Source organism: Salmo salar, chromosome ssa03, assembly GCF_905237065.1.
Source record: "Salmo salar chromosome ssa03, Ssal_v3.1, whole genome shotgun sequence".
Lineage (NCBI taxonomy): Eukaryota > Metazoa > Chordata > Actinopteri > Salmoniformes > Salmonidae > Salmo > Salmo salar.
In genome coordinates this window covers 102,634,250-102,649,495 of record NC_059444.1, presented here as the reverse complement: position 1 = coordinate 102,649,495, position 15,246 = coordinate 102,634,250, and the positions used below count along the sequence as shown (strand labels likewise).

At 39.7% G+C, this 15,246-nt stretch overlaps 1 protein-coding gene across 1 annotated transcript; it reads left to right on the top strand.

Moving 5' to 3' along the window:
• The first annotated feature begins 5,786 nt into the window (after positions 1-5,786).
• On the top strand, positions 5,787-13,744 carry LOC123741868 (zinc finger protein 239-like). The gene is made up of 2 exons (XM_045716097.1): positions 5,787-5,836; positions 12,901-13,744. The coding sequence occupies exons 1-2, from the start codon at positions 5,787-5,789 to the stop codon at positions 13,670-13,672; spliced, it is 822 nt and encodes a 273-aa protein (XP_045572053.1). The 3' UTR covers positions 13,673-13,744.
• Positions 13,745-15,246: the final 1,502 nt, after the last annotated feature.

Below are 15,246 nucleotides of genomic sequence, written 5' to 3'. Positions count from 1 at the left end.
TTCACCTAAAAACATAGACCTACTGTAGGACCCATAACTTCACCTATTAACAACATAGACCTATTGTAGGACCCATAACTTCACCTAACAACAACATAGACCTACTGTAGGACCCATAACTTCACCTAACAACATAGACCTACTGTAGGACCCATAACTTCACCTAACAACATAGACCTACTGTAGGACCCATAACTTCACCTAACAACATAGACCTACTGTAGGACCCATAACTTCACCTAACAACATATACCTACTGTAGGACCCATAACTTCACCTAACAACATATACCTACTGTAGGACCCATAACTTCACCTAACAATAACATAGACCTACTGTAGGACCCATAACTTCACCTAACAATAACATAGACCTACTGTAGGACCCATAACTTCACCTAACAATAACATAGACCTACTGTAGGACCCATAACTTCACCTAACAATAACATAGACCTACTGTAGGACCCATAACTTCACCTAACAATAACATAGACCTACTGTAGGACCCATCATTTATTTTTTTATTTCACCTTTATTTAACCAGGTAGGCTAGTTGAGAACAAGTTCTCATTTGCAACTGCGACCTGGCCAAGATAAAGCGTAGCAATTCGACACATACAACAACACATGGAATAAACAAAACATACAGTCAATAATACAGTAGAACAAAAGAAAACAAAAAGTCTATATACAGTGAGTGGAAATGAGGTAAGTTAAGACAATAAATAGGCGTGGTGGTGAAGTAATGAAGTAATTACAATATAGCAATTAAACACTGGAATGGTAGATGTGCAGAAGATTAATGTGCAAGTAGAGATACTGGGGTGCAAAGGAGCAAGATAAATAAATAAACACAGTATGGTGATGAGGTAGGTAGATAGATGGGCTGTTTACAGATGGGCTATGTACAGGTGCAGTGATCTGTGAGCTGCTCTGACAGCTGGTGCTTAAAGCTAGTGAGGGAGATATGAGTCTCCAGCTTCAGAGATTTTTGCAGTTCGTTCAAGTCATTGGCAGCAGAGAACTGTAAGGAAAGACGACCAAAGGAGGAATTGGCTTTGGGGGTGACCAGTGAGATATACCTGCTGGAGCGCGTGCTACAGGTGGGTGCTGCTATGGTGACCAGCGAGCTGAGATAAGGGGGGACTTTACCTAGCAGGGTCTTGTAGATGACCTGGAGCCAGTGGGTTTGGCGACGAGTATGAAGCGAGGGCCAGCCAACGAGAGCGTACAGGTCGCAGTGGTGGGTAGTATATGGGGCTTTGGTGACAAAACGGATGGCACTGTGATAGACTGCATCCAGTTTGTTGAGTAGAGTGTTGGAGGCTATTTTATAGATGACATCGCCGAAGTCGAGGATCGGTAGGATGGTCAGTTTTACGAGGGTATGTTTGGCAGCATGAGTGAAGGATGCTTTGTTGTGATATAGGACGCCGATTCTAGATTTAATTTTGGATTGGAGATGCTTAATGTGAGTCTGGAAGGAGAGTTTACAGTCTAACCAGACACCCAGGTATTTGTAGTTGTTCACGTATTCTAAGTCAGAGCCGTCCAGAGTAGTGATGCTGGACGGGCGGGCAGGTGCAGGCAGCGATCGGTTGAATAGCATGCATTTAGTTTTACTTGCGTTTTTTTTACATAGATGGCAATAAAAGTTACTTTTAGATTTGTATAATTTTCATTTAGATAGAATGTAGATTAATCACAGGCAATGATTTTGAGATACTATTATAAATGAAATGAAACTGTTCCAGTAAAATGTACATATGAAAATCACAACTGGCACACAGATTGGTAGAAATGGTCAGATAACTTGCCACTCAGCTGATGTAAGAAGGGCTATATAAATACATTTGATTTGATGATGGAATATTTGATTATTTTGACTGCCAGAGCGAGTCTACCTCTGAAAATAACATACAGTCCTTGGACCTTGAGGAGTAACGGGGGCAGCAATCAGCAGTAGAAACAATATCAAAGCGTACTCCCTGCCCGTTTCAGTAAAAAGCTGAGGGATGGAGCTGGAGAAATGTAACCATCCATGATATCAACATTATAGTTTTAACCATGTTTTGAGGATATACAGTGTTTGTTAATATTTCCTGACAAACATTGGAGTAAAAAAATGCTTATATTTTGGGTTCTGATGGGGTACGACAGTTGAACTAAGCTCATGAGGCATTTATAAGTGATTTCTTCAAGAAACAGATGGGTACATATCATTAATGTATAAGTCCCAAAATGGATGTAACAACTGCTGATTGCCCCTTTAAGAGAACATCTTGGGCTAATCTAATAGGAGATATTGAGGACTACAGTATTTCAGGCATTGTCATTGGATGCATTTGATCAATTGTTAACGTTTTGTTGATGGTCCACTCTTGATGTTCTACACGTTACAGTGTAGCTTCAGCCATTCCTACAGAACAACATTAAAGTGTAGAACCCCTTTACTGCATATTGGTTCAACGACTGCAGAGACGGTACTTACTGGTGTTAAACAGATCTCCAACCTCCTCTTCTTCCTCCAATGTGACAGTCATCTCCCCCTCCTCCTCTTTCACTCCAAAAACTGAATCCTCCTCTTTCTCTTCCTCCTCTTCTTTTACAGTAACATCCTCCTCCTCTTTCACTCTGAACGCGTCTTCCTCTTCTTTCACTGTAACGTCTTTCTCTTCTTCTTTCACTGTAACAGCCTCACCCTCTACTTGTTTTTGTATTGTAACAGCCTCCTCTTCCTCCTCCTCCTCCTCCTTCACTAGAGCTTCTTTCTCCGTCCAGCAGACCTCCTCTTCTTTATCAGGAGGTGAGTAGCTTAGTGAACTCATGGTCGGGGATGTTAGCTAGTTAGCATTAGCGACTAGCCTAGTTCTAAGCTAACTTAGCAAACCAGCTAGCTTACAAACAACGTAAATATATAATTAAATGGGTCAACAAATACATACGACAGAAGTGTGTTTAATACACAGCGACTAATATACACCAAACCAGTGTAAAGAGCGTGAATGTTGTAGCTATGTTTGCTAGAAAGCTACCGAGGTGTCTGACTAGCTGTTGTTGTTGAAGGAGCGTCCCGTCCACTAGATTATACGTCACACTGGCAGCATCGCCTGAACCTAAAAGACGCACATCGCCATCTGCTGACTGGACGAAGCAACGCAGTTGAGGAACCAAACGTTTATTTTTCATTTATTTCAGAAAAGTTTAATATTATATTAAGTCGTTCAAAGAGAAGCATGTGTTGATTGATTTGTGTTTAATGAGTGAGAATTTAAAACCAACTTTACACCCACTACATATTTGCATTGAACCATACTTCTGACATGGATCATTTTGATCCCAGAGGCATATCTTTTATCATGGCCAAAATGTGGTTTATTCAATTCTTTCAATTTTTCATGACTTTGTCAATCAACTTGTTCTTAATAAATCTAAATCATGGTTTAGTGTTTCTGTATCAAAATGGACTTTTAACAAATTCAAATCCTTTGGAGTCATTTTGACCCCAGACAAAAGCACCTTTGATAAATAGGACGTTTATTTCAAATCAAAATCACATTTTATTGGTCACATACACATGTTTAGCAGATGTTACTGCGGGTGTAGCGAAATGCTTGTGTTTCTATCTCAGACGGTGCAGTAATATCTAACAAGTAATATCTAACAATTTCACAACATAGACCCAATACACACACATCTAAGTATTTGAATCTAAGTTTCTCTGTAGACATGATCCATCCCACCAGATGGTGGAGGGGCACCTGTATCAGTGGTTTTGACCAGATAGCCGCCTGCAGACACACTGTATAGTGCCTCCCATGTACTCTCCTAAGATTGGACTTTTCTGTACCACGTATCACATGACTGTGTACAAAACTGCCAATGGTAGAAAACTCTACCAGCGGTATACAGTGCATTCGTAAAGTATTCAGACCCCTTCACTTTTCCACATTTTGTTACATTACAGCCTTATTCTAAAATGTAATAATTTTTTCCCCTCATCAATCTACACACAATACCCCATAATGACAAACCAAAAACAGTTTTTTTTTTAAAACATTTTTTCAAATGTATTTACTTGAGTATTCAGACCCTTTGCTATGAGACTCAGAATTGAGCTCAGATGCATCCTGTTTCCATTGATTATCCTTGAGATGTTTCTACAACTTGATTGGAGTCCACCTGCGGTAAATTCAATTGATTAGACATGATTTGGAAAGGCACACACCTGTCTATGTAAGGTCCCACAGTTTACAGTGCATGTCAGAGCAAAAACCAAGCCATGAGGTCCAAAGGAATTGTCCATAGAGCTCTGAGACAGGATTGTGTCGAGAAACAGATCTGGGGAAGGGTACCAAAAACTTTCTTCAGCATTGAAGGTCCCGAAGAACACAGTGGCCTCCATCATTCTTAAATGGAAGAAGTTTGGAACCACCAAGACTCTTCCTAGAGCTGGCTGCCCGGCCAAACTGAGAAATCGTGGGAGAAGGGCCTTGGTCAGGGAGGTGAACAAGAACCCGATGTTCACTCTGACAGAGCTCCAGAGTTACTCTCTGGAGAAGGGAGAACCTTCGAGAAGGACAACCATCTCTGCAGCACTCCACCAATCAGGCCTTAATGTAGCAATGATTCAATTGTCAAAATGTATTTCAATGGACAATTCAGTGAACTGTTCTGTGAAAGGTGTTGGCTAGAGATGACATGCAGGAGCTCGCAGGGATTTGTAGTCTTCCATGTCGTCTACTTTGATGCTAATTAGCTTTTTAGAATCCGAGAGTAAAGAGACACAAATATAGGCAGCAGCTACTCTTCTACTCTTCCTGGGGTTTATTATGGATCCCCATTAGTTCCTGCCAAGGCAGCAGCTACTCTTCCTGGGGTTTATTATGGATCCCCATTAGTTCCTGCCAAGGCAGCATCTACTCTTCCTGGGGTTTATTATGGATCCCCGTTAGTTCCTGCCAAGGCAGCAGCTACTCTTCCTGGGGTTTATTATGGATCCCCATTAGTTCCTGTCAAGGCAGCAGCTACTCTTCCTGGGGTTTATTATGGATCCCCATTAGTTCCTGCCAAGGCAGCAGCTACTCTTCCTGGGGTTTATTATGGATCCCCATTAGTTCCTGCCAAGGCAGCAGCTACTCTTCCTGGGGTTTATTATGGATCCCCATTAGTTCCTGTCAAGGCAGCAGCTACTCTTCCTGGGGTTTATTATGGATCCCCATTAGTTCCTGCCAAGGCAGCAGCTAGTCTTCCTGGGGTTTATTATGGATCCCCATTAGTTCCTGTCAAGGCAGCAGCTACTCTTCCTGGGGTTTATTATGGATCCCCATTAGTTCCTGTCAAGGCAGCAGCTACTCTTCCTGGGGTTTATTATGGATCCCCATTAGTTCCTGCCAAGGCAGCAGCTACTCTTCCTGGGGTTTATTATGGATCCCCGTTAGTTCCTGCCAAGGCAGCAGCTACTCTTCCTGGGGTTTATTATGGATCCCCATTAGTTCCTGTCAAGGCAGCAGCTACTCTTCCTGGGGTTTATTATGGATCCCCATTATTTCCTGTCAAGGCAGCAGCTACTCTTCCTGGGGTTTATTATGGATCCCCATTATTTCCTGTCAAGGCAGCAGCTACTCTTCCTGGGGTTTATTATGGATCCCCATTAGTTCCTGCCAAGGCAGCAGCTACTCTTCCTGGGGTTTATTATGGATCCCCATTATTTCCTGTCAAGGCAGCAGCTACTCTTCCTAGGGTTTATTATGGATCCCCATTAGTTCCTGTCAAGTAAGAAGTATGGTTAGGGAGCGGGCCAGCCTGCCTGAACCATCCCTTTCAAGCAAAAGGTATAAATGATGGGTTATGAACTAACAGGTATAAATGATGGGTTATGAATTAACAGGTATAAATGATGGGTTATGAACTAACAGGTATAAATGATGGGTTATGAACTAACAGGTATAAATGATGGGTAATGAATTAACAGGTATAAATTATGGGTTATGAATTAACAGGTATAAATGATGGGTTATGAATTAACAGGTATAAATGATGGGTTATGAATTAACAGGTATAAATGATGGGTTATGAACTAACAGGTATAAATGATGGGTTATGAACTAACACATCCCCTGCGAGCCCAGGCATTTCAATACATTCAGGATTTCTTACGGTCCATGTGCAATGTATATGGTTATCTCTGTCTCTCTCTCCATCTCTTCTTTAACAAGCAGCCATGTTGTTGTCATTCCACTAGGGACCTGTTTTCAGCATTTTAAGTCTCCAGTCAATAACCGGTGCACTGGAAATATCCCTCAACACCCTTTACACATGTACTGCACTGGGATTATCCCTCTACACATGTACTGCACTGGAAATATCCCTCAACACCCTTTACACATGTACTGCACTGGGATTATCCCTCTACACCCTTTACACATGTACTGCACTGGAATAATCCCTCAACACCCTTTACACATGTACTGCACTGGGATTATCCCTCTACACCCTTTACACATGTACTGTACTGGGATTATCCCTCAACACCCTTTACACATGTACTGCACTGGAAATATCCCTCTACACCCTTTACACATGTACTGCACTGGAATTATCCCTCAACACCCTTTACACATGTACTGCACTGGAAATATCCCTCTACACCCTTTACACATGTACTGCACTGGAATTATCCCTCAATACCCTTTACACATGTACTGCACTGGAATTATCCCTCAATACCCTTTACACATGTACTGCACTGGAATTATCCTTCTACACATGTACTGCACTGGAATTATCCTTCTACACATGTACTGTACTGGAAATATCCCTCAACACCCTTTACACATGTACTGCACTGGGATTATCCCTCAACACCCTTTACACATGTACTGCACTGGGATTATCCCTCTACACATGTACTGCACTGGAATTATCCCTCTACACCCTTTACACATGTACTGTACTGGAAATATCCCTCAACACCCTTTACACATGTACTGCACTGGGATTATCCCTCTACACCCTTTACACATGTACTGCACTGGGATTATCCCTCTACACCCTTTACACATGTACTGCACTGGGATTATCCCTCTACACCCTTTACACATGTACTGCACTGGAATTATCCCTCAACACCCTTTACACATGTACTGCACTGGGATTATCCCTCTACACCCTCTACACATGTACTGTACTGGGATTATCCCTCTACACCCTTTACACATGTACTGCACTGGAATTATCCCTTTACACATGTACTGCACTGGAATTATCCTTTTACACATGTACTGCACTGGGATTATCCCTCTACACCCTTTACACATGTACTGTACTGGAATTATCCCTTTACAGTTAGAAGCACTCCCTTTAAGAGTGTGCTCCTAATCTCAGCTCGTTACCTGTATAAAAGACACCTGGGAGCCAGAAATCTTTCTGATTGAGAGGGGGTCAAATACTTATTTCCCTCACTAAAATGCAAATCAATTTATAACATTTTTGACATGCATTTTTCTGGATTTTTTGTTGTTGTTATTCTGTCTCTCACTGTTCAAATAAACCTACTATTAAAATTATAGACTGATTATTTCTTTGTAAGTGGGCAAATGTACAAAATCAGCAGGGGATCAAATACTTTTTCCCCCACTGTACATCTACATGATGTATTGTTACACCATGTAGGAGCAGTATAGACCTAGTCTGTTCATTATATACATCTACATGATGTATTGTTACACCAAAAAAAAGGGAAATTATATTATTTTATACTAATACAATTGCTCAGAGAAAGAGATTTAGTTTAACATGTAATTCTCAAAAGGCAGGGGTCTGAATTATTGCTACCCATGTTTTCAATACTCCAGCACTCTCCCCTTGGGAGGATAATGACACTGAAATGTTTTATGAGATTAGAGAACACATTGGGTGGTATCTTAGACCATTCCTCCATACAGAATCTCTCCAGGTCTCCTGTCTTATGGACTGCCCTGTTCAATTCAAACCACAGGTTTTCAATGGAGTTCAAGTCCGAAGACTGAGATGGCCATTGAAAATGTTGATTTTGTGCCCAATTAACCATTTCTTTGTTTTGCTGGAAGATCCTCTTATGGCCAAGTTTCAGCCTCCTAGCAGAGAGGTAACCAGGTTTTGGGCTAAAATATCCTGGTAGTGGTTAAAGTTGATTTATTTGATACATTTTTGCTCATCTTTATCAAGGGTATTAATAACTAGGTGCTTATTTTGATATCTTGTTTTTTGACTGAGTCAAACAGGGACATTGATCTGATTAACACCAGTAAATACAGTGAGTACCATCTTATAAAACAGGGACATTGATCTGATTAACACCAGTAAATACAGTGGAGTAGATGTAGAGTTTGTTTTAAATTCTCATAAAAAACGGAATTAATCAAACAGCACTTGTTGCTTTTTGTACGTGTTGATATAATATTAATATTTAATGGAGAGAAAAAACGTTTCCCTAAACTGCTTTATAATATTATAATTCAATGAAGAATAAAAATAGTTTTCCCTCCTCAACTGCGTTTCCTCCCTCCAGACAGCAGATGGCGATATGTGTCTTTCAGGCGATGTTTCTAGTGTGACGTATAATCTAGTGGACGGAACGCTTCTTCAACAACTGCAGCCACCTCGGTAGCTCGCTAGCTGACAAAGTCGGAACATTCAAGTTCTTTAGACACTTTCCTGGTTTAATTGTAACTGTGATTTAGACATACTTATATGTAAACAACTAGCTACCCCATTTAATTTCATATTTACGTTGTAAGTCAACTAGCTGGCTGGTTAAGTTAGCACTAGCCTAGCTAGCTAACATCCCCGACCATGCGCTCACTAAGCTACTCTCCTCCTGCTAAAGAAGAGGTCTGTTGGACGGAGAAAGAAGCTCTGGGGCTGAACATTGTCGTGAAAGAGGAGAAGGAAGAGGAGGATGTCACAGTAAAACAAGAAGTAGAGGGTGAGGCTGTTACAGTGAAAGAAGAAGAGAAAGACGTTACAGAGAAAGAAGAGGAAGACGCGTTCAGAGTGAAAGAGGAGGAGGATGTTACAGTAAAAGAAGAGGAGGAAGTGAAAGAAAATGAAGACGTTTTTGGAATGAAGGATGAAGAGGGGGAGATTACTGTCACATTAGAGGAGGACGAAGAAGAGAAGACTGGAGATCTGATTAACATTAGTAAATACAGTGAGTACTATCTAATAAAACAGGGACATTGATCTGATTAACACCAGTAAATACAGTGAGTACTATCTAATAAAACAGGGACATTGATCTGATTAACACCAGTAAATACAGTGAGGACTATCTAATAAAACAGGGACATTGATCTGATTAACACCAGTAAATACAGTGAGTACTATCTAATAAAACAGGGACATTGATCTGGTTAACACCAGTAAATACAGTGAGTACTATCTAATAAAACAGGGACATTGATCTGATTAACACCAGTAAATACAGTGAGTACTATCTAATAAAACAGGGACATTGATCTGATTAACACCAGTAAATACAGTGAGTACTATCTAATAAAACAGGGACATTGATCTGATTAACACCAGTAAATACAGTGAGTACTATCTAATAAAACAGGGACATTGATCTGATTAACACCAGTAAATACAGTGAGTACTATCTAATAAAACAGGGACATTGATCTGATTAACACCAGTAAATACAGTGAGTACTATCTAATAAAACAGGGACATTGATCTGATTAACACCAGTAAATACAGTGAGTACTATCTAATAAAACAGGGACATTGATCTGATTAACACCAGTAAATACAGTGAGTACTATCTAATAAAACAGGGACATTGATCTGATTAACACCAGTAAATACAGTGAGTAATATCTGATAAAAGAGGGACACAATCTCTGCAGTTGTTGAACTAATGTGTGATTTTAAAAGGGCATTCTACACTTGAATATGTTGTTGTACTGTATGAATTGTTCATGACGTCCTTTCCTGTTGAAAAGTGATATAAATACAGTAAAGTATAAACACACTAATGGGAAACAAATAAATGTTTTGGGCAAAATAGTGCTTTTTTAGACAACTGCAAACTAGAAGGAGTGAGTGATGTCATAGTAAGGCCTTCAAGGAGTTGGCTTGATGGGAAGTCGTGATGTCATCCAATAGGAGGCTGATCTTCATGTGAATATTCATTATTCTTTTTAAAATCCTTCCTGTTCTGTCAAGTTGGTTGTTGATCATTGCTAGAAAGCCATTTTCAAGTCTTGCCATTGACTTTCAAGATGATTTAAGTCCAAACTGTAACTAGGCCACTCAGGAACATTCAATGTCATCTTGGTAAGCTCCTCCAGTGTAGATTTGGCCTTGTGGTTTAGGTTATTGTCCTGTTAGGACAGTTTTTTGTATTCAGATCTCTGAAATGCTCTCTACCTACGTAACATTTAGTGTCTCCTTATGTTACGCTGGGAAAACAGTTTTCATGGGCACAGAAATCCTAAATCATTTCAGAGTTTGCTAAATCCAATGGTTCTAACCGAGAGTCACCTTAACTTTATTGACAACACCCAAATAGATTCTGTCATTAACGTCGTTCTTCAATAATTACACATAATACTTAATACTGTAGCTGTTTAGTTACAGTCACATGTTCAACTATCATCAGCTGATCCAGGAAATCATTTTCTGAATGACAGTCACATGACAAACATCACGACATGCAACAACAACCAAAGTGCTTCTTCATTCATTACTCTGGTAAAGACAGTTATGCCGTGCTCCACGTTGGATCCAACATCCCAAACAAATCGATGTTTATAATGTGTTACTGTCTGGCTGATTTACAGTAGGGTCTCATTACTCTGTTTGTGCACAGAGATACTTAGCTCATAATGTGTAGAGAACTGTTCCTTGATGGATAGGCTATTGTTCAACACACAGAGCTATTTTCCTTTATTCAGGACATTTTGAATGACAACACATTACAGAGTAGCCTAGTGGGATTATTCACAAAATTATCTGGTGATCAGGTTATGAAATGTCATGACAAAGACATGTTAGTTTCCATGTTTCACCTGAAATATAAAATTATATATAGTCTTAGGTGAAGTAGGTCTATGTTGTTGTTAGGTGAAGTTATGGGTCCTACAGTAGGTCTATGTTGTTGTTAGGTGAAGTTATGGGTCCTACAGTAGGTCTATGTTGTTGTTAGGTGAAGTTATGGGTCTTACAGTTGGTCTATGTTATTGTTAGGTGAAGTTATGGGCCAATTTGTTAAACACTTAGTGTACAAACCCTCATTGTCAGGCTGATGTTAAAGCTAGCCAAAGAGCATTTTACTGGTTGAAGTGTTTTTTAAGTATAAATCAGTTGATATGCGACAATAACACAAACATATTAAGTAGGTGATTCAAGCGAGTCTTACAATTATAATCCATATTTAATGTGAAATGCACTCATAAGCAACCTGTAAATGGAGGCTATATTTGCTGTCAGCCTATGAGAACTCCCCTGAGTTTTCCCCCACGGTGGTGAATTAGTGAATAGACACAGAGCTTAATGTGAGTTTCCTTGAGTAGCACTCCTGATCTTGTGCTGTAATATTCAGAATACATTGTGAAAACTAAAATCTTTGCTCACTATTTTTTGCTCCAGGCAGATATACTACATCCATAACTAGTGGTTTCCTCATTACCAGATACACTATATCCATAACTAGTGGTTTCCTCATTACCAGATATACTACATCCATAACTAGTGGTTTCCTCATTAGCAGATATACTACATCCATAACTAGTGGTTTCCTCATTACCAGATATACTACATCCATAACTAGTGGTTTCCTCATTACCAGATATACTACATCCATAACTAGTGGTTTCCTCATTACCAGATATACTACATCCATAACTAGTGGTTTCCTCATTACCAGATATACTACATCCATAACTAGTGGTTTCCTCATTACCAGATATACTACATCCATAACTAGTGGTTTCCTCATTACCAGATATACTACATCCATAACTAGTGGTTTCCTCATTACCAGATATACTACATCCATAACTAGTGGTTTCCTCATTACCAGATATACTACATCCATAACTAGTGGTTTCCTCATTACCAGATATACTACATCCATAACTAGTGGTTTCCTCATTACCAGATATACTACATCCATAACTAGTGGTTTCCTCATTACCAGATATACTACATCCATAACTAGTGGTTTCCTCATTACCAGATATACTACATCCATAACTAGTGGTTTCCTCATTACCAGATATACTACATCCATAACTAGTGCTTTCTTCATTACCAGATATACTACATCCATAACTAGTGGTTTCCTCATTACCAAATATACTACATCCATAACTAGTGGTTTCCTCATTAGCAGATATACTACATCCATAACTAGTGGTTTCCTCATTACCAGATACACTACATCCATAACTAGTGGTTTCCTCATTACCAGATATACTACATCCATAACTAGCGGTTTCCTCATTACCAGATATACTACATCCATAACTAGCGGTTTCCTCATTACCAGATATACTACATCCATAACTAGCGGTTTCCTCATTTGCAGATATACTACATCCATAACTAGTGGTTTCCTCATTAGCAAGGAAGTGTTTCTGCAATCAATTTGCATGTGCGCATTGACCTCGTGCCGCAATTTTAGCAAACACAGAAAGGGGCCAATATTGGAGACCAAAAGTCATCTGGCACACTGCTTAGAGTTTCAACAACTTTAAAAACTTTTCTAGTTACTACTAGTGTGAAAACAAGACAAAATATGATTGTTGCTAAGTTGACTGTCTTAATTGTCAAATATTTTAACAGACGTCAATTGTTGTACAACTTCATGGGTACGCTCTGGGCATCACCTTTTACCTTAAATAAACAGTGGATTTCTGCTGTTGTGGACCTTTAACCATCTGCCTGACTTTGTTCTCACAGGAGAGAGACGGGACTATTGGGATCCTGGGGAGCCTCAACAACCTCATGATGCTGACGAGGCAGAGAAGAGTCTCTCCAGATCAGAACTCCTCAAGAAACACCAGCGAGTTCACACAGGAGAGAAATCTCACTGCTGCTCTGACTGTGGGAAAAGATTCAACTCTTCACTAGGCCTTAAAATACATCAAAGAATTCACACTGGAGAGAAATCTTATGGCTGTGATCAATGTGGGAAGAGTTTTATTCGGCTACAAACTCTGAAATCACACCAGAGGATACACACAGGAGAGAAACCTTTTGGCTGTGATCAATGTGGGAAGGGTTTTACTCAGCTAAACAGCCTGATAGTACACCAGCGGACACACACAGGAGAGAAACCTTATGGCTGTAATCAATGTGGGAAAAGTTTTACGACATCTAGCTATCTAACTATACACAAGAGAACACACACAGGAGAGAAACCATATAGCTGTAATCAATGTGGGAAGAGTTTTACTCAGCTAAACAGCCTGATAGTACACCAGCGGACACACACAGGAGAGAAACCTTATGTCTGTGATCAATGTGTAAAGAGTTTTAGTACGTTTGGCTGTCTGACTAAACACCAGAGAACACACACAGGACAGAAACCTTATAGCTGTGATCAGTGTGACAAGAGATTCTCTGATAAAAGATCTCTGATCAAACATCAGAAACTACATGAAGGAGTTGTTTCATGATATCAGTGAAATAATGTCACAATGTAGAATGTTTTAACATTGTAGTAGGAGTATTTTAATAACGTCACAATGTAGAACCCTAAACGTTTGTTGTTCAATTGATTTAAATATAGCCTTAGGGGGAAAAATCCAGGCTCTGAAATGGAAGAGTTACTATTTATGTGATTTAACAAAAAGTGACTAACAAAAAAAGAGTTATGTTACACTTACCACGTTGGTGACCCACTGGAATCACAATGCAACACTTCAAAATGTAGCTAGCTGTTTTTTACAAATTGTCCTCTAACCAGTGATGTACACATTATTCCCATATTCCATGTGGTTTTTGAGCTGTTAGTTTTAACAGGACGTGCAACCTCATCTCCCTCCTCTCGCACAATTGATTTCAACATGATATCGATGAGTGATGACAAATAAGTGTTGTGTTCCTTTGTTCAGCGACCCCTAAATTTAAATGCATCACTGTTGCCCTGCTTTTAGAATATCAGGGTTAATTCTCAGATGTGCCAACCCAAGTGTACTAGAGCATGACATTGGGGACTGGGCCCCGATCCAACAACATGCCTATCTAGTGAACACTGAAAAGAGAGAGAAGCTCTGCAATGAGGTGGAAAGTTACTACGGATATTGCAGGAGTTTCCTCTTGAAATCAGACATGTCTGTGGTCAGGACAACTTGGTTGCTGATTGTCTCAAGGGTGGGCAGTTAAAAAGTTTTGTGTTTTGCGTTTAGCCAGTCCGTTGCCATGGATCACAATTTATTTTGACTGCACTTTTTTCCGTATTGGAGATGAGTTTTGTTTGGGCTCGTTCCAAGGAGACGAGAGTTCTAGAAGCTAGTGGGATTTAGGAAGACGAGAGTTCTAGAAGCTAGTGAGTTTTAGGAAGACGAGAGTTCTAGAAGCTAGTGAGTTTTAGGAAGACGAGAGTTCTAGAATCTAGTGAGTTTTAGGAAGAGGAGAGTTCTAGAATCTAGTGAGTTTTAGGAAGACGAGTGTTCTAGAAGCTAGTGGGATTTAGGATTCTATAGAAAGAAAAAGGAGAAACTAATAATACTATTGTATATTATTATTTAGAAATACGTGTTTTTTCTTGTTTTTAATTGTTGACATCCAGTAGACACCATGTTTATATTGGTGAAGGTGAAGCATTTTTGTTGATTTTAATATGAAATGGAAGTTGTTTTCTGTTGGTGGTGAGCAAATTTGTCCAAAAGAAATATAGGATATATTTGTTATCTTAAGGGGGAAGGTGTTACAGGCTTTGGTTTTTCCATTTATGTTTTGAGGTTGGACTTTAAGACGTCTAGCTCGTTAGCACGTCTAGCTCGTTAGCACGTCTAGCTCGTTAGCACGTCTAGCTCGTTAGCACGTCTAGCTCGTTAGCACGTAGGACGCACTGATTGGTGTCACCTCAGTTAGTCAGTATGTGTTACACCTGTGCTGGCTTGTCCATCTCGTTATGGTTGAATATAACATCCAATTGTTAATATTGTAATCAATTAATTTTCCTTAGAATGCTCATTAGTCTTTCAGTTGTTATTCTTCATTTTTTTTATCCTCTTATGTTTATGGT